The 18075-nt window shown below is 43.8% G+C and overlaps 1 protein-coding gene and 1 pseudogene across 1 annotated transcript; both read right to left on the minus strand.

Annotated features, from left to right (window-relative positions):
* Positions 1 to 877: 877 nt before the first annotated feature.
* On the minus strand, positions 878 to 1862 carry OR6Q1 (olfactory receptor family 6 subfamily Q member 1). Its single transcript, XM_039860342.1, has one exon. The coding sequence runs from the start codon at positions 1847 to 1849 to the stop codon at positions 896 to 898; it is 954 nt and encodes a 317-aa protein (XP_039716276.1). The 5' UTR covers positions 1850 to 1862; the 3' UTR covers positions 878 to 895.
* Positions 1863 to 14124: 12262 nt separating this feature from the next.
* Positions 14125 to 14243, minus strand: LOC120600918 (uncharacterized; annotated as a pseudogene).
* Between the last annotated feature and the right edge of the window lie 3832 nt (positions 14244 to 18075).

The following is an 18075-nucleotide window of genomic DNA, read 5'->3' on the forward strand; positions in this document are numbered from 1 at the left end:
TATGAGAATGTAAAAACAGAGAAGATAAGTGTATGGGTCCCATGGAAAATAAGCTGTGATTCTGCGGACTTTGTGGTGGAAACTGCTGGTTGTCTACCAAAATTTGTTCTCTTTTCCACAATAATGAAATTGCGGCTGGGTATACAGCTACTTATCTCTGGATTATTTTTAACACCCTTGCAATCAGACGTGGTCTATGGCCAACTTCTCACCAACAGAAGTGAGTGGAAATGATGATTGCTAAATCCAGTAGAGAAACCTTAAGACACAGTATATGTCTTCTGTATCTCCATCCTCACCTTTCCCGGCTGCTGGGTCCCAGTGGTGACCATGTGAATGACAAGAAAGCCCGCGGTTGGGGGTTGGCAAATGGACTCTGTCACTACTCAACTCCGTGTTTACATCACAAAAGCAACCACAGACAATTCATATGGGGTGCCTGTGTTCTAATCAAACTCGATGTGGACACTGAAATGTTAATTTTATAAGATGCTTACATGCCATGAAATATTGTTGATTTGTTTTTCAACCTTTTAAAAATATAAAAACCATTCTTAGCTCACAAGCCATTAAAAACAAATGCTGAGCTGAATTTGGCCCATGAGCCTTATTTTGCCAGCATCCTAGGAGATGTCGACTCCACAAGATGGAAAGAACTTGGATCCTTGTGTGCCTGTTGAGCAGAGCCACCCACTAACCTAGAGTACTCACTTTGGACTCTTGCAGGAAGAGAAAATCTCCTTCATTCTCTCAGCTCCATTATAGTTAAGTCTCTCTCATTATAGCAGATTCGCATTTTACTTTACCAGAACTCTTGACTACTTAGGCCACTGCTCCATTCCTCACCATTCTCTTTCTAAAGCCAAACCAAGGAAACTGGATCCCACTGGCCCCCTCACTGACCTTTCCAAGACTTGAGGGAAAAGGCCCTGCTCAGAGCTCCCTTCACCTCCTTGTTTCGAAGACTGTAGATGAGAGGGTTGAGCATCGGTGTGACAATGGAGTAGAAGACAGACACCACCTTGTTGAAGTTGATAGAGGAGGCCACTTTGGTCCGTACGTACATAAAGAAAAGCGTGCCATAGAAGAGGCTCACCACAGTCAGGTGAGCTGCACAGGTGGAGAAGGCTTTCCGGCGCTCGGCCGCTGAGCGGATGTGCAGCAGCGTCCAGATGATGTTGCCATAGGACACAGAAATGACTGCAGAGGAGACTAGGAGTACCATCAGAGAGACCAGGAAGTCTGTGGTCTCCTTCAGGGTGACATCCGAGCAGGACAAAGCTAGCAGGGGTGAGACATCACAGAAGAAGTGGTCAACGACATTGGGGCCGCAAAATGTTAGCTGAGACAAGAAGTAGATGGGCAAAATGGGCGTGAGGAAGCCCACCAGCCAGCAAGCACCAGCCAGACGAATGCAAGTGCCCCAGGACACCAAAACCCCGTATCGGAGAGGCATACAGATGGCCACATAGCGGTCATAGGCCATGGCAGCCAGTAGGAAACATTCAGTTGCCCCAAGGAAGGTGAAGATGAAGAGCTGTGACAGGCAGCCAGTATAGGAGATACTCTTGCCCCCATCTACCCCAATAAAACCAGCCAACATCTTAGGCACCGTGACCGAGGTGTACCCAATTTCAAGGCAGGACATGTGCGTCAAGAAAAAATACATGGGTCGCCATAGCCGATGGTCCAAACCCACCACCAAGATGATGGCCAAGTTCTCCATCAAGGTAAACAGGTACATGGTGAGGAAGAGCGTAAAGAAGAGGAAGCGTGCTTCATGAGCCCCTGCAAAGCCCGCCATGACAAACTCTGTCACGTGCGTCCAGTTTTGAGTATGTGGCTGCATGTCGGAAGTGAGAGCTCAGTAGACTCATAGTCTTGTAGATGAAGACCACTCAACGAGGATCTGTGAGGATGTCGGACTGAATATCTTCCACTTCAGAAGAGGAGAGGAAAGTCAAGACAGTTGCTCTACCCTCTAAGAATTTAGACAATTTTGGCACAAAATAAAAAGTGCTGGATAAAAATAAGACAAGATATTATGGGAGTAAATAGAGCGGAAGCTTGACCAGTCTTGAGCAATCAGAGAAATCTTCTTGGAGGAAGGGCTGTCTAAACTAGAACCTGCAAAATAAGTATAAGTTAGTGAGAAAAAAGATAGTGACGTGGAAGGAACATACAAATAAAATCTCAGACACCAGAGAGAAGATTGTGCATTTGGGAAACTTCAAGCGGATCCAGTTCACCATAGAGATTAAGAGCTCAGCTTCCTGATCAAGCACACCTGACTTCAAACATGAAAGGACCTAAATAAAGAGCTGTGAAATTTTAAATTGGATAATTCCTCTAAAGCACTTAGCATTGTCTTTAGGTCAATAAATATTAGGGAAATTTTACATGTTGATTCTCCTGTAGTAGAGTATGGAGGGAAGATGACTATTCTTAAGTTTGAGGAGTGGGGTTGGAACAAGATCATGAAGCGCTAGTGACCAAGTTAAGAGAGTGGACAAAGCTTCAGTCCGAGGTTGAATGAGAGCCTTGAAGAGTTCTCAGCAGGGGAGCAAGGCTCTACTTTCTGCCCACAGGTGGGGTGAGTGTGCTGGGCTGAGATGAGTTTGGAGAGGAACAAGATGGGAGGCAGGAAGGCCAAACTGAGAGGCTGTTGCAGGTACAGCTTGGAGTGATGGTGGCCGTGGTTGCTAAGCATGGAGAGTGAACAGAGTTATTAAGAGAGAGAATCCACAGGATTAAGTCTGAGCGCAAGCTCCAACATCGACTTGAAACATGTGGGGAATCACTCAATAATATCATTTTTTAAAAACGGATAATACAGAAAGAGATGCAAAGAGATGAACTCCTTCCTTGTTTTAGGATCTAATGAGACAATATAATGTCTCCATTGCTGAGGCAGTTTAAAAATACTGACACTCTTCCCATTAAAAAGTGTGGTCACTCCCCTTGAATCTGGGCTTCGTGACTGCTGGACGACAGAATATGATGGGAGGGATGCTGTGCCAGTTTCCAGGACCGGGCTATGAGAAACTGTTTCCTCTTCCTGCTTCTTGGAACCCAGCCACTATGGTGTGAAGAAGCCCAAATCGCCTGCGGAAAGATCCCAGTGGAGGGACTAAAAGGTCCCCAGCCCTCAGCCCTGGCTGAATCCTCACTGAGAGCCAGAGCCAACACACAGCCGGGTGAGCAAGCCATCTGAAGAATAGGTGCCTCAGCCCCCAGTCGAGCTGGCACCGCTGACACTGAGCGCTCCCCAAATTGCAGATTTGTGAGCTAAATAAATGATCATTGTTTCTTTAAGCCACTAAGTTTTGAAGTGGTTTGTTAAGAAGCCATAGATTGCTGAAATGATTACATACCGGTTCTATAACCTTGGGCAAATTCTTTAATATCTCTGACCCTTTGCAGGAAAAAAAAAAAAAGTGTTTTGCCTACAGTCCAAAATGCCTGAACTGAAATTTGAATCCAGGTTTGCCAGAATCTGAAACCCTTGCTCTTTCCCCATAAATTATTAAGCAGTTTCCTTGATTTAACATGCCATGATTTCCTGGCAATAAAAGCATATAGAGATACACAATCAGAAATAAACAAGGTCAAAGGCTTCTGATTCCCATGGGTGCCTTCACCACGCCCAAGTCCGTGCCCCAACATCCCCACTGGGTGTGGTTTATAAACACCAGCTTCCTGGCCGAAAAACTGCGTTGCAGCCCCACATGTTCACCGTCCTGTCGGCTCCAGGAAATTTCAGACCACTAATCCTGCACCATCCTCCCCGCTAGCAATGTGGCTTATCGTGCAGCCGTTCAGGAAGAGGGCTCACTCTTCCTAGGAGCCCTTCCTCACAGAGACACTCACTGCTGTAGAAGTCTGACGCGACTCTGGGTTATAGACACAGTACAGTTTTCATTGTAAAGTTTTCTGAAATGTTCATTCTTTTTCACAGTCGTTAGGAGCATGGGATTCAGAGTCAAACAGATCCAGAATCGAGCCAGTCTCGGCAATTTACCAGCTTGGTTGTGTCATCCGTGACTTGTTACTCTTATTTCTAAATCTTACCTGTCCTTTCAACTGTGACTCAAGTCTGATGGTCCTGTCTTCACTAGAAAGACTTGTCCATCCCTCATTCTTCTAAACTTGTATGCAGTTCAGACCATCACATGCCCAGGGCACCTGCTCTGTACCGGGACCCTTGGTGATGCTGAGAGCATCCTGGCACAGAGCATCTGTCCCCCAGCATCCAGAATGGGGCCTGGTACAAAGAAGGTATTGCCATATAATAGTTTCAGTTTCCTGATCCTCGACTTAGACAGAGGATGGCAGAACCTGAGGGGGGTTGTATCAGGTCCAGATAAGTTACATTGAAAAATCTGCTTTTATTACTCAGTAGCTGAAGGAGGGGACGTTTCACAAGCCAACACACACACACGATAGATGTGCCCTTCCCCTTCCTCAGTGTGGAACGTAAGTGTGCTTTCCCCGCTCTTCCTCCCATTCACAGGCTCAATTCTAATGATTTCGAGACCTCGATGGATGGGGGAACCACAAGACCGGAGAAGCCCGGATCCCCAAGGAAAACACTGCTGCCTTCTGGAGTAGGGTCATCGGTCTTGCCCTGCCAGAGAGTAAATATTTTAGGCTTTGTGTGCCACATACAAGCTCTGCCACATATTCTTCTTTGGGTTTTCATGGTTTTTAAAACCCTTTAAAAATATGTAAGTCATTCTTAGCTCACGGGCCATGCAAGAAAAAGGCTGGAGCTGAATTTGGCCCGTGGGCTGTAATTTCCCAATTCTTGTCCTAGACCCACCTTGCACTGTGTCATGAGCAAAAAACAGTGTCTCATTGTGTTAAAACATAGTTGTCCTCCCTGATGGATACACATACCACCCTGCCACCACCAAGGAGCCAAACTGTCCCCCAAGTATCTGTTGTCTCTATTCTGCAGGGAGATGAGAGGGGACAACTGATACCCAGGAAGGTGGAGGTTGGACCCATGAACAATTGCACCCTACGCCGAAGCCAAATGTGTCTTCCTTGCATCTCCCCAACGGCCCCCGCTTATCTTCAATGAGCAAAGTACGAGGGGGCTCTTTCTTGAATTCCAAATCAAAAGCCCAATATCTAGACTAAATGATCCTAGGGATCATTAAATCAATACTTCCTCTGCAGCTCAATACCCAACTGTATTCTTTGAGAGACTCAAGAAATTAACTCAAGCTGTCGAGCGGATTGAATCGTTATACTGAGAAAATCAGTCAAAAAGTTTAAATGAATAAAATTATTAAATGAATGTCCCATTACTTCATTTACTGATATGTATTAATTCTCATTCATTAAAAGAAAAAGAGAATTCCACAATTATCTAATCTTTAGCAAATTCTGAAGCCAACAGCATTTTGACTCTATTAATTTGTAGTTTATTGAAGTCTACCCAGGCTTCCATGCCTGCCATTGCCTCATAAAAGCATTCACCAAGGAGCCCCTGGGTATCAGGCATTGTGCTGGGCACCAGAACCAAATGACCTATGAGCCCTGTCCTTGAAGAGCCCATAATCTTTCAGGGCAGATAGAGAAGTATTCAAGTGATACCACAGGGACGTGATGGGTTAGTTATCTGGGAGAACAGAGCATGGGGACAGTTAATCTGGCCCAGAAGGAAGACAAGACAAGCGAGATCAGGAAACAATTTCCTAACCAGATCACGGTGTGTGGGCTGAGGGAGAAGGTAATCTTTGACTGACAAAACCAAGTTCAGCAGGAGAGCGAAGCATTCTGGGAAGCCAGGGAAGAGAGATGCGAAAGATAAATCGGTGAGAAGAGGCTGTGAGGTCCACGGGAGACGGGAGGGCAAAGTGGGTCAGACCACATTCAGGCATTAGACTACCTGGCATCTTCAAATCCCAGTCCAGCTGAAATGCAAAGAGAACACTTAGACAGGAAGCAACGCCTAACCCAGTGGAATGCATTTCTGATGGAACCCTTGAAGTCAGCAGAGAGGATTTAATGAGGAGAACTTGCGGGGCAAGAGTTTCAGGGCAAACTGAGCCTCACCTCAGAGGGCCAGATTCTGCTGGGTTTAGATCACCTCATTCAGTCCTCACAACACTATGATCCTATGACCTGTCCTTCATTCCTGGGCTTCATGCTCAGAGACAGTAACGAAAATGTGGCAGAGATGGAATCCAACACCGTATCTGACACTAAAGTCTGTGCTTCACCCCTACACTTTGCCATCTCCCTCTGTCGCTTCCTCTCACCAAGTGGCACACCTGCAACCCTGGCTCCTGGGGTTAATTTCTCTGTGTCTCGGTGCCCTGCTGGCAGAATTCCCTCCTGGACCTGGTGACCAGCAGGGGCACAGTGAGGCTCCCAGGCCTATAAACCACACCGGCTTCCTCTCCAAGGCTGGGAAAACTTATCAACCAAGTGACACATAGGAAACAAAGAGCCAACGGGACAGAGTCATAGGGGACAATCACTGAATAAGGAGAGAGGCCACACAGGAACTTGACCTAATTTGGTGTCCTCAAAAGATGGTGCCCCCTGGGCTAAGATTATCCCTAAAAAATATGAAAAACCAGTTTGGGGCCCATGGAAGGGAAATCGAAACTAGGTTCCTGCAGCTATGTGTTTGCACAGCCATGTGACAAACACGGCGAGAAGCCTGGACACCTTCCTGTTTCGGTTCTCTCCACCTGGCCTCTGAGAGACTTGTCCCCAAAGGCTAAAGGAATTCGAAAACGAACTTACTAAGGTCCAGACAATGATTTCAGAAAACAACCACCAAACCAAGATGAGCAGGCGGTGGTGGGTGGGTCCAGAAGGGGCTCTGAGTCGTCCAGGAAATGAAGCCCAGGGTCCCGCTCCCTGCTTCCTGTTTGCTCTTGCTCCCCACATGCCACTTCCTTGCTCAGAGCAACGCGACAGCAATACCATATCTCACTCTCGGGCCCGCAAACAGACCCTGAGCTCCCGGCACAGTTTCCAGAATTAGAGAAGCTAAGTTTGACCCTAGCTCCATCAGGTACTAGTTGTATTTTGGGAAAGTCACTAAATCATGCCATGTTTCAGTGTCGTCATCTTCAGATAAAGGGCATAGTACGTACATTTGCAGGGCTAGTCTAAAGGTCAAAGGTAACCACGTTAAGTGAAGGTTCGGGGCCTTTGCTCTTATCGTCCCCTCTGCCTTTCTGTGTGGCTTCGTCCTGCACTCCCTCCACTTCTCTGCCTCAGGCCATCTCAACAGAGAGGCCCTTTCTGACCACCCACCTGAAAATGTAGCTCCCATCACGTCCCACTACTCTCTGACCCTCCCTCGGCTTTTTTTGTCACAGCCTCATTGTCATCGGTCAGATATTTATTTGTTTGTATGTACTATCACACAATCACACATGCACACACTGTCATCATCAATACTACGTCATCAGCCACACACACGTCAACCTAAGTTCCTCGAAGAAAGTTTCTCTGTTTACTCATCACTGTGCTGCCAGTGGAAAAATTGTTGCTGGGAGGTAGTCTGCATGCAGGAAATATGTCAGAATAATGAAAGAATGAATACATGTCTCAAGCACCTTGTGACCAGAGTGTTGTGCCCTGTCCTCTTCCAGCTACCTGTTTCAAGGAGGCCCACCAATACTTACGGAAGAGCCAGCTGATTTATTTGGGTGTTGAAGTCCACGTGACCGTCCTGCCAATCAGCTCCAGGACGGGAGGTAGCTGACGGAATGATGGTTGTGTACCACTCTCAATGGCCTTGGGTGGGACACCAGTTGAACTGATTTTTACACTTCATTTCTTTTTCTTAGCTACTGAGTTGAATTTTAACGTTCCCGAAAAACTGTACTCTAGCAGCTGTTTTCAAACTCTGCCTCACCAAGCCCTACATTTCCCCAGTCGCCAAGGAGCCGTGAAGGGGGAGAAAGAGAGCTAGTATGTGGGGCTCCCAGGTGCCTTGCTTCACCCAGCTGGTAGGTGGCAGAATCCAGCCCAGTCTGGCCCCAGTGCTCACCATCTTTCCACCGTACCACCTCCCAAGGGAACTGGCATTGCTAAAGCCAAATCTGATCAATTCACCGAGTGCTTCTCTCATTACTGCAGCAGCTTCCATACTGAGCAGGCATGACCTGCTCCTCAAAGCTACTCACACATGGTCTCCTCCTAAAGGGAACACATGGGAAATGGAGATTTCTCCCATTGTATGTGCAACAGCGGCCCCAGTCTCCAGGCAAGCTGGGCAGCCCACTGTAGCAGAAAAGAACCGAGGTGGGAATTAAACTCTCTATGCTTCTGGCTCCTAATCTCCAAATAGGAATAATACCGCTCTTCCTGTCCCCAGGGTAGTACAGGAATCAATGAGATGGTGGACATGCAGGCTCTTCGAAACGTTAAAGGTGCTCTTTGGGAAGACCTTCTTATGATCTTGCCTCCATTGCTTACCGTTTGTGTGATTAGTGCAGAATTTCAATAAAGGGAAAGCCTAGGGGATGATGAACTCAGTGAGGCCCTGGGGATGGCCTTGAAGCTGCACTTGAATCACAAGCAAATTGACTTTGTTTAGATTGTAGGTTTATTTGAGGTGGCTTGAGGGGACAGACAGAGATGAAAGGGGCTAAAACCCCCAAACCTCCCTTGGCACCCCACACTCCGTGAGCTTAGGCAAACCAGTTGGATTCTGTGTGCCTCTCCTTCCTCACTTGAAAAAACTGGGTTGATATTTAAAACCACAATGACTCTGTGAAAGAGCTTTTGAAAGAAAGAAAAAAAAATGAGATAAATTAGGAAAATTGTGAAGAAAGGACTGGGTGATACCGAAGTCAAGAATCCTTCCTCTAAATTTGGTGTCTCTTTGGTTGATAACGTCCTTTCCATACGCCACCTTCTGCATATGCTTTGAACACGTGTCTGTTAGTTTCCATCACAGGTGTGAACCAAAAGCTAAATGGTCTGTATCTGTGTGGTCAGGGGTCTCTAGGAGAGCCACTCACCTGTCCCTGGCTACTTCTTTGTCTCTTCTCTGGGTGGAACACAAAGGCCCAACGTGCTCAGAACCCAGATCTCATCTAGGGAATAGGGACCCTAAATTCAAAGATCACAGCTTCTCTGAACCAAAGGGACAGGAAGGAGATCCACCATCAACTGAGCTGGAGAGGGAAGAAAAAGGAGTTTGTCCCTGGCTATAAAATGACTCATAGCCACATATGCACCTCTGACACCCTAGGGGTGACCCACTTGATTAAGTCTCCAGGGAGGTTTGAAGCACTCAAGCAACTAAAGAAAGAAGATGATAAATCATGGAAAACTCCGCCCCAGGGGATGTGCAGAAGTTACCTGGGAGTCCCAAGTTTGTAGACCAGCTGGACAAATGCCAGGGAGGAGGAGGCACCAACCAAAGAAGGTCCCATGCCAACTAGACTCTTTACCAAGGTCTCTGGCTATAAATGACCTTGGAATAAGATGCAATGAAGTCTCCAGAGTTCCTGATTTATCAGGGATGTAACGAGGCCTTCCTCTATTAGGTGAGTCAGATATCCCCACCCACTTAGCTGCCCTGTATGCCCAGGTGGAGAAAATCTACAGTGGTAACCACAGATATTACTGACTAGTCATCTGGGCCAGGCCATGTGCAATATAGGTGTGAAATGTTCAGCCTCAGTCCTTAAGGGCTCACAGAGGCTGTGACCGAGGCTGTTGGCTAAGGATCACTTTTATCCAGAATATAACTCTGCCCAGTTGCCTTCAGTGCAAAGAACTTGCCCCAGGGCACTCCATGATTACCTATAAGCTGAGCAATCTCCAAAGGAAATATGACATCATTTCACTCTAAAGCCAAAGGAACATGGAAGTGGTACCTACTCTATTTGATGGTAGGAGGCAACCAAGCCAAAGCTAACAGGATCCTGTACATGACTAGTCCTTTAACTTGTCTTAACCTTGATTTCATATGACACGGGTCCAGCCTTAATGTTTCAGATGCATGTATCTTATCTTCTCAACTAAACGATAAAGCTCCTTGATGGTCATGTGTTGTGTGTTACTGGATCGCACAGAACCTGGTGCAGTGTAGCACAGTGTAAACCATCACAGTCGTGGACTAGAATCCACATAAGCCTCTTCACAGATGTGCTACTTCAGGCAAGTCACCCCTCTGAGACAGTGTTCTCATCTCTAACATCGGGGGCATAATCTACCTGACAAGGATGTGGTTAGAAATAAATTAGATAAGATGAAGTATCATCTAACAGTGGACATGGGATAATTTTCTTATAAAACTTTGGGCATCTCTAAGCAGGGGGGCTGTTAAACAGTATCACACCTATGTTCTTTCCAATAGAATAAGCTCTTTTCAGCTCTGACCCAATTTAACCCAATCTTACCCTTCAATAGTACAAAGCAAAGAAACCTCTTCTGCGCTAATTAAAAGCACCCAGGAAGACTATCATGCCAGCAGGCCAAGGGCATTCAGGAAGAAAGAAGAACCTGGAAGGCCAAGGAAACAGAGGCAAACCCGAAACCTCTGCTCTCAAACCCAGGTCCCCTCTTCTTACCTTCCAGAACATTGGATGTCTCTATTCTGCCTTTACAATGTAAACCTATCTGGCCTTGCTGGTTTCTTAAGTTTTGTCACTCTATCTGTTGTCCCAGTTTTACACCACAGAAGTCCAAAACTGAGCAAGTTAAAGGCAGAATTCTCCTCTGTGAGTGAGGATTATAAAAGAGGCTTTGAACGATCATATTCCTTTCATTTTTCTCTTGCCCAAGGAATCAAATATCCCAGCTCCAAAAATGAGGACACACAAGAGGATCACAGAGCAGACACTCTGACAAAGGAAGAGGGACACAGAGCGAATGCCGAGGGCCTTCACCATTCCTCCGAGAAGGGGTTCGAAATGACTCCTTGTACTTAGAATCTTTATGTAGCAGCATTTTGATGAAGGGTGCAGAATCACGAGTTCTCATTCCACCATGGAGGCTCAGTCTTCTCCAAATGATGGTTTTTAGCCTTAAAACATCCAGAAATAAAGTCTGGCCTGGTATTTTTGCAGGTTATTCTTTTTAATGTATTTTTATCATAAAACAATTCAAATCGTTACACAAGAAGAAACATAATACAAGGATGACTTTATACTCACTGCCCAGCTTTATCAAATCTATAACCTTTGCCAATTGTTATGGACTAAATGTTTGTGTTTCCCTAAAGTTCATATGCTAATGTACACCTGAAAATTATATAATTGTATTAACCAATGCTACCCCAATAAACTTTAAAAAATAAAATAAAATAAAAAATAAAAATAAAGAAAAAGAAAAAGAAAAAAATTAAATCTTAATGCCCAATGTGATGGTGTGAGGAGGTGGTAGGGAGATGATTTTGTCAGGAGGATGGACCCCTTATGAATGAGATTAGTGCCCTATAAAAGGGACTCCAGAGAGCTCTCTTGCCCTCTCTCCACTACATGAGGATACAAAGAATCAGCAGTCTGCAACCCGGAAGAGGGTCCTCACCAGAACCCCGCTATGCTGGCTTCCTGATATCAGCCATCTGGCCTCCTGAATCGTAAGAAATTAATTTCTGTTGTTTATAAGCCACCCAATCAATGGTTTTCTGTTGTAGCCACCTGAATTAAGACAACAAAATTTACTTAAGATGCTTTTTTATAAACATATGATAGGTAGAAGATAGATGATAGATAGATAGATAGATAGTTAGATAGATAGATAGATAGATAAATGATAGATGATAGATAGATAAATGATAGATGATAGATAGATAGAGAGAGAGAGAGGAGTAGATAGATGAGAGAGAGAGATGGATGATAGATAGATAAAGAGAGAGAATAGATGATGGAAAGATAGATAGATGAGATGGAATAAATGATAGATAGAGATAGATGATAGATAGATAGATAATGATAGATATGAATGGATAGATAGATAGATAGATAGATAGAGGATAGGTAGAGGATAGAGAGATATATAAATGAATTGATAGGTAAAAATGCTGCAGACACAGTTGAGGGCCTCCGTTTATTTGTTTTCAATCTCATTACCCTCACTCCCTCCTCAGAATCAGCCACTATCATAAATTCTGTATTATCCTGCTCATTCATGATTTATATCATTTGTTATCCAAAACATTACATTATGTTGTTTTGCACATCTTGAAAATGTACGTAGATCATATCAAACCTCATCTATCACTTTGTAATTTGCTTTTTCATAGAACACTGTTTTTAATATATTTTATGTTATACTCGCATCTCTAGTTCCTTCATTTTAATTTCTATGTATATTCTATTGAATTAAAAAAAACCACAATGTTCTTATCCGTTCTCTGGCTGGTGGGCATTTAAGTCACTTCTAATTTTTTGCTGTTCTTAACAATGAACATTTTTGTGGCCCTCTCGTTGTGCACATCTGCGGAAGGCTGTCTGGGGGAGTGGTTCTCAGCCTGTGGCCCCCACCGGCACAGCAGCAGCACCTGAAAGGCGTCAGAATCCTCATCTCTTGCAGATACAAGCTGAAGTTTGAGAACTAACTGCTGCTCTAGGGTGTACACCTAAAACGAGCATTTCCCAGATGAGTAAATAATGCCAGGTTGCTCTCAAAAGGGTTTGCCCCAACTCTTTTCCCATCAGCAGTATTTGAGAGTTACTGTTTTGCTCATCCAATGCCAACACTAGGTCATGAGGCCTCTTATAGTTTTGACCATCCGAGGGTCAGGCATGGTGTCAAATGCCTATTGACCACACAGATTTCCTCTCCTGCGCATTCCAGTTCTTCGTTTTTCCATCGAATAGTTTACTTTTCTAATAACTTATAGAAATTCTGTGTATTTTCTAAGCATGCATATATTATGTAAATAGTCAATATTTTCCCCATGGGTTGACTTTGTTGATGTAGCATCTTTAATCTTTCTGTAGTGAAATGCACTAATCTTTCCCTGTATGGTTTGTGCTCCTTCTTCTTATATTCCACAGCTTGCTTCTGCTTTCATTTTTCTATCTCAGAAGCAAATTTTAATAGTCGTTAGTAAGGATCTGTGTGTAGTAACGTATTTGGTATTTATATGTCTCAAAATGTTTTTACATAACTCTTCCTTTTTGAATAAATTTTAGCTGTAAAATTCTAGTCTGACAGTTTTCCTTTCAGCTCTTTAAAGTTATTATCTCCCAGCATCTATTATTATTGATAAGAAGTTTGCTGTCAGTCTGTCATTTCTCTGAATAAAAAGCTTGCAGTTTTTAGCTCTCCACTCTCTGTATTGCTTTCTGAGTGAGTTCCTATATTCTATTTTTCTATTCTTTAATTCTTTTTTTTCCTCTGCCTGGTCAAGAGTTCATTCCATTCGTTATGACTTTTTAATATATTTTTAATAAGTAATACAATCATATGGTTCCAATCCGAAGATTACACAAAAGTAAACAATGAGAAGTTACCCTCCCGCCTCTGCCTCCTTTCTCAGTCTATTGGGCATTTGATGAGCCCTTTTAATATCCAAATCCATGTCCTTTAATCTGGGAAATTTTCTTGTATTATTTTATTAATTTTTTTCTATCCTTTTTTCCATTCTTTTCCTCTAGAACTCATGTTATTATTATGTTAAACTTCCTGGACTGGTCCTCCAATTTTTTTTCTCTCTTATTTTTTTCTGTATATATTTTTGTTCTAATTTCTAGGTAAATTCTTAACTTCATCTTCCAATATTATCATTGCGTTTTTTCATTTCTGCCATTGTGTTTTTAATTTCCAAATGTCCTTTTAAAAATTTTTTCTCTGAGGTTTTTGTTGTTTCATAAAGTATCTTTTTTATCCCTCTAACAATATTCATGTTTGATTTCTCTCTTTTTTTTTTTTTTTTTTTGCTTGTTTTTTTTTCCCCCCATTCCTCTGTGTAGTCTTTGCTTCCTTCAAGTTGCTTTTTCTGTCCATTGTGTTTTCTATCTCCCACATCGGAGGCTTTGCTCACATTTCTGGTAATCATAGATTTTTCTCCTTGAGATATTTTTTTTAATTTTTATTTTTTTTAGGCGAGGCAACCCTTGATTGACCTCACAGATTGCAAGGATCTCGTCAGTTTACAATCTCTTATTTTTGTTTTATTTTTTACACCTACAGCGCCTGGTCTTCCTAGGTGGTCTCCCTTCCAAGTACTAACCAGGCCCAACCCTGCTTAGCTTCTGAGATCAGACGGGATCGGGCTTGTTCGGGGTAGCATGGCCATAGACTCTCCTCAGGATTAAGAGTAAAAGGGATTTGAGAGCATTTTGGACGTTCTGAGCAGACGTATGACCTGTCAGTCAGGAGTGTTCCCCTATGGTGATCTGAGTAGGTCATTTTCTGGGCAGCCCCCAATATCTGTACCTTTAGAAAGTTTTTTCTTAGACTGATTCTATTCCTCATGGAAGAATCCTCCGAACTGCTTGCGGAAAGTAGAGTTTTGGCCACCGGCATTCTGAGAGCCAAGAGGAAGGGGCCTGGAGTCTAGCACTCAGTATTCTTTATCCATATCGTCACGTAATACTCCTGCTTTTAATATGATGTCACCACCCTTAACTGTGCCCGATGTACTCCTGTTCGTACTTACTCTTTTTATCATTTACAGGGATAAGCCTTCAAATTATCCTGGGATGAGGAGGAGCAGCCGTGGAGCACTGTGGGTGCAAGAGAAGGTCTAGAGATGTACCGTCTCTTCTCAAACCCAATCCTTTTGTTTTAGCCCCTACTTTTGCTCCAGGCCCAGAGTTTCTAGAATTGCTAGTTCCTGAGACTTGGAGGTTCTCAGCAAGGACTGGGTTCATTTCCGTCTTCAGTTTTCTCAGACCATAATGGCATAAAGGTCTGGTTGTCCTGGTTTTGCTAGTCAGTTATCACTCATTCATCTCGTTTCCAGATTCCAAAGTCCTGTTGCCATTGTCTCTTCACCTATTCTCCTCATTCTTGTTGGGGTTTTTCTTCTTTCCTTCCTTCCTTCCTTCTTTCCTTCCTTCCTTTCCTTCCTTCCTTCCTTTCTTTCCTTCTCTTTCTTTCCTTTCTCTCTCTCTCTTTTTCTTTCTTTCTTTCTTTCTTTCTTTCTTAATGTCTTTACTGTAATTTTACCATGCGTTAGAAAGGTCATGAAATTAAGTCTATCTGGGCAAACAGCCGTAGTAACTCAAAGCCCCACATCTTTTATTTCAATGACTATATTTTTTTTATGTTCAAATATTCTAACTGGTCCTTTTTAATAGCTCCGCATTGTTGTTTTTAGGCTGTTTTTTTTTTTTACAATTTTTATTATTTTAGTGGCCATTTTCGTTTCACTTATTTCTATGAAATAATCAATATATTTACTTTAAAGTCTTGCCCGATTGTTCTGTAAAATCAATTTCATCTGAAGTGAATCTATGTTCCGATAGTTGGTTTGTGGACTGTTTTTCTTAGTATTAGCTTTTATTCGTCAGTCTTTTAATTGGCTTACATTTAGAATATGAGATGGTTTGTTTGTTTGTTTGTTTGTTTGTTTGTTACAGAATTCTCTCCTCCCTCTACTTTACCTCCATATTGAGCTATCCTGTTAAGCAGCGTTGGGGGTCCCCAGTCCAGATCCAGGTCTAGTAAGAACAATTAAAGGAACCGTCCTGCAGAACCACTGGGCTGTGGCAGATCCAGGCTGGGTCACGGGGGAACCTTGACTCAGTCCTTGGTCATGAGGTGATGTCTCATCTTTGTCTCCCAGCTTGGGGCTGGTTATGAGCCACTGCTCCTTCAGCATTTGGAGACAGCTTCGTTCTCAGCCTACTCTTTTCAGGGTGGGGGATGAGGAATGAACACCACCCTCGCCCCAGGCTTCAGTCGGTGAAACTGTCTCTGCTTCCTCATCACAGGAGGAATTCTTTCGACTCATTTACCACCACTGACTGCCTCTGCATCTGAATCCCAGCAAGTCCACCCGCCCCTTCGGCCCTGATCGCTGTGTTTCTGTGCCAGCTCGGATCTTCGAAAATGCTTGTCTCGTATTTAACACTGACGATGCCTTCTTCTGTGTTCTCTTTTGGTTTTATTTGGTACTTCCACATTTGTAGAGCAGAGGGAGTTCTTGAAGCATGAACCCCATCTTGACATGGCTATCATTCGGTATTCTTACAGTTAGATAGTTGGACTGTGTACACCTCCATTGTGGTCAGAATTCTGGTGGCCCACATGGCCAGACCGGCTCAGCTTAGCCAGGCTTAATTTTGTCTCCATCTGTCGCACATTACTAAAGCACCAGGTATACAAGAGGCCATCAAGGTGAAATATTAACTGAATCTTTTCCGAATACTCAGAATTCAAACAATAATAGAGGAGATCGAACGGAATTAAAATAAAGATTTGAAGTTAACTCATTTTAGAATAAAATCATTCCTAGGATCCACAACTACTGAACCCACGGGGGGCTGTGGAGAAGATTAACGAGTGATTCGTGTAGGGCACATAGCACACTATCTAGCATGTCTCAAGTTTATTAGGATGCACCTGGTCTTAGAACACATTACAAAGGGAACAGAGGATCCAGTGGGTATAGAGGTCCTTAGAGAATCAACAGGAAGAGAGAAACAAAAGGGAACAGGAAATGACTCTCCAGACAACAGGGAGCAAGGATTAAAATCAGAAAAATAAATGACTATCACCAATGAAGCGAAGTTTTCCTCCCTTCCAGTACCCTTCAACTTGTGCACAATAAACATGGGATTATTAACATCAATCCACAGGCTTTGTAAGTCCAGGGAAGCAACCAGGAAGACAACGTATGCCCTCTGGAATGTACTCGTAAATTCTATGAGGGCTGGAATTTATCCGTGTCATTCATAGCTTTCTGCTTAGGACATAGTGAGCATTTAATAATTGCGGAATGAACAAACAGATTAAAGGGGCTCAGAAAGGGGTTGCTGTAGCAGATCCCAGTGCAAGCACTTGTGAGAATGAATTTATATTGTGGATACAGAGGAGTAGCAGGCAGCAGAAGGTATAGCAGCTCAGCCTCCAAGGTTCAGTACAATCTGAGTACACGAAGGAGAGAATGAGACCAAATAAATGCGTGTCCGACACTGGCCATGGGGAGGACTAGAGTAGGAGCTTTCAGGGACTTCCCTCCACATCAGAGAAATGGTGAGGTCTGAATCGTGAGGATGCCCACCTCACGGGAGTTCACACATGAGTACGGTATCACTAATTAAATGCTGGGGCTGTGTGGGTGTGTATGGGTGTGTGTATGTGTGTGTCCATGCGTGTCTTAATATTCTCTATCAAATAAACATATTAATTCAATCGCATGGTAAGAATGTTTGATCTGAATTTCAGTTATTCCTAGAAGCACTAAGAAAGGAAAATATGACAGCCCTTAAAACCAGTTAGAAAGGGATTCAAAAATAAACTGCATAAACTACAGGGTTGTGCAATCCCCATGTGATTAGAATGGAACTGGTTTCCACTTCGTGGCTGAGATGCTGAATGCCACTTAACATGCATATGCCATCAGGACGTCACTTCCCCCTCTCTGGTCCTCAGATTCTTTATGTATAAAATGAGATCTTGTCTATCAGAAATATTTTGGTTGCAAATAACAGAAAAACCAACTCAAGCTCCCTCCGTCAAGAACTTGGGCTTATAAGCTTGTATAACTGAAGAGTCTGTAAACGAGGCTTTCGGGGCCAACTTTCTGCATCCCTCTGTTTCGTCCACCTCTCAACAAGCCCTCTCCATTTGGTGGCAGGGTGACTGCCAGCAGCTCCAGACTTCTGTCCTCACACATGTAAGCCCAGTGTAAAAGAGAGAATACTTGTCCCACAGTCTCAGCAAAGTGGTGAGATGACATCTCACTGACTCCAAAGGGGGTCAGGTCAACGGCCTTGGCCAGAGGGATGTGATGTTCTAACTCCCCTCACCTGATATTCGTGCTCTCCCCTGGCTTTCCTCACCAAGATGCGACTAGACAGTCCCACCCATAATCCCACACTGCATTCTGTGTCAGAGCAGAAACTTGCAGTTTGAAAGCTTCTTGCAGAAACTCGACATAGCCTGGGAGGGAAGCAGAGAGGA

This window comes from Pteropus medius, unplaced genomic scaffold, assembly GCF_902729225.1.
Source record: "Pteropus medius unplaced genomic scaffold, Ma_sr-lr_union100, whole genome shotgun sequence".
NCBI lineage: Eukaryota > Metazoa > Chordata > Mammalia > Chiroptera > Pteropodidae > Pteropus > Pteropus medius.

Bases quoted from the DNA above. Each gene is read 5' to 3' on its own strand.
- OR6Q1 (XM_039860342.1), bottom strand. From the start codon at position 1,849: ATGCAGCCACATACTCAAAACTGGACGCACGTGACAGAGTTTGTCATG.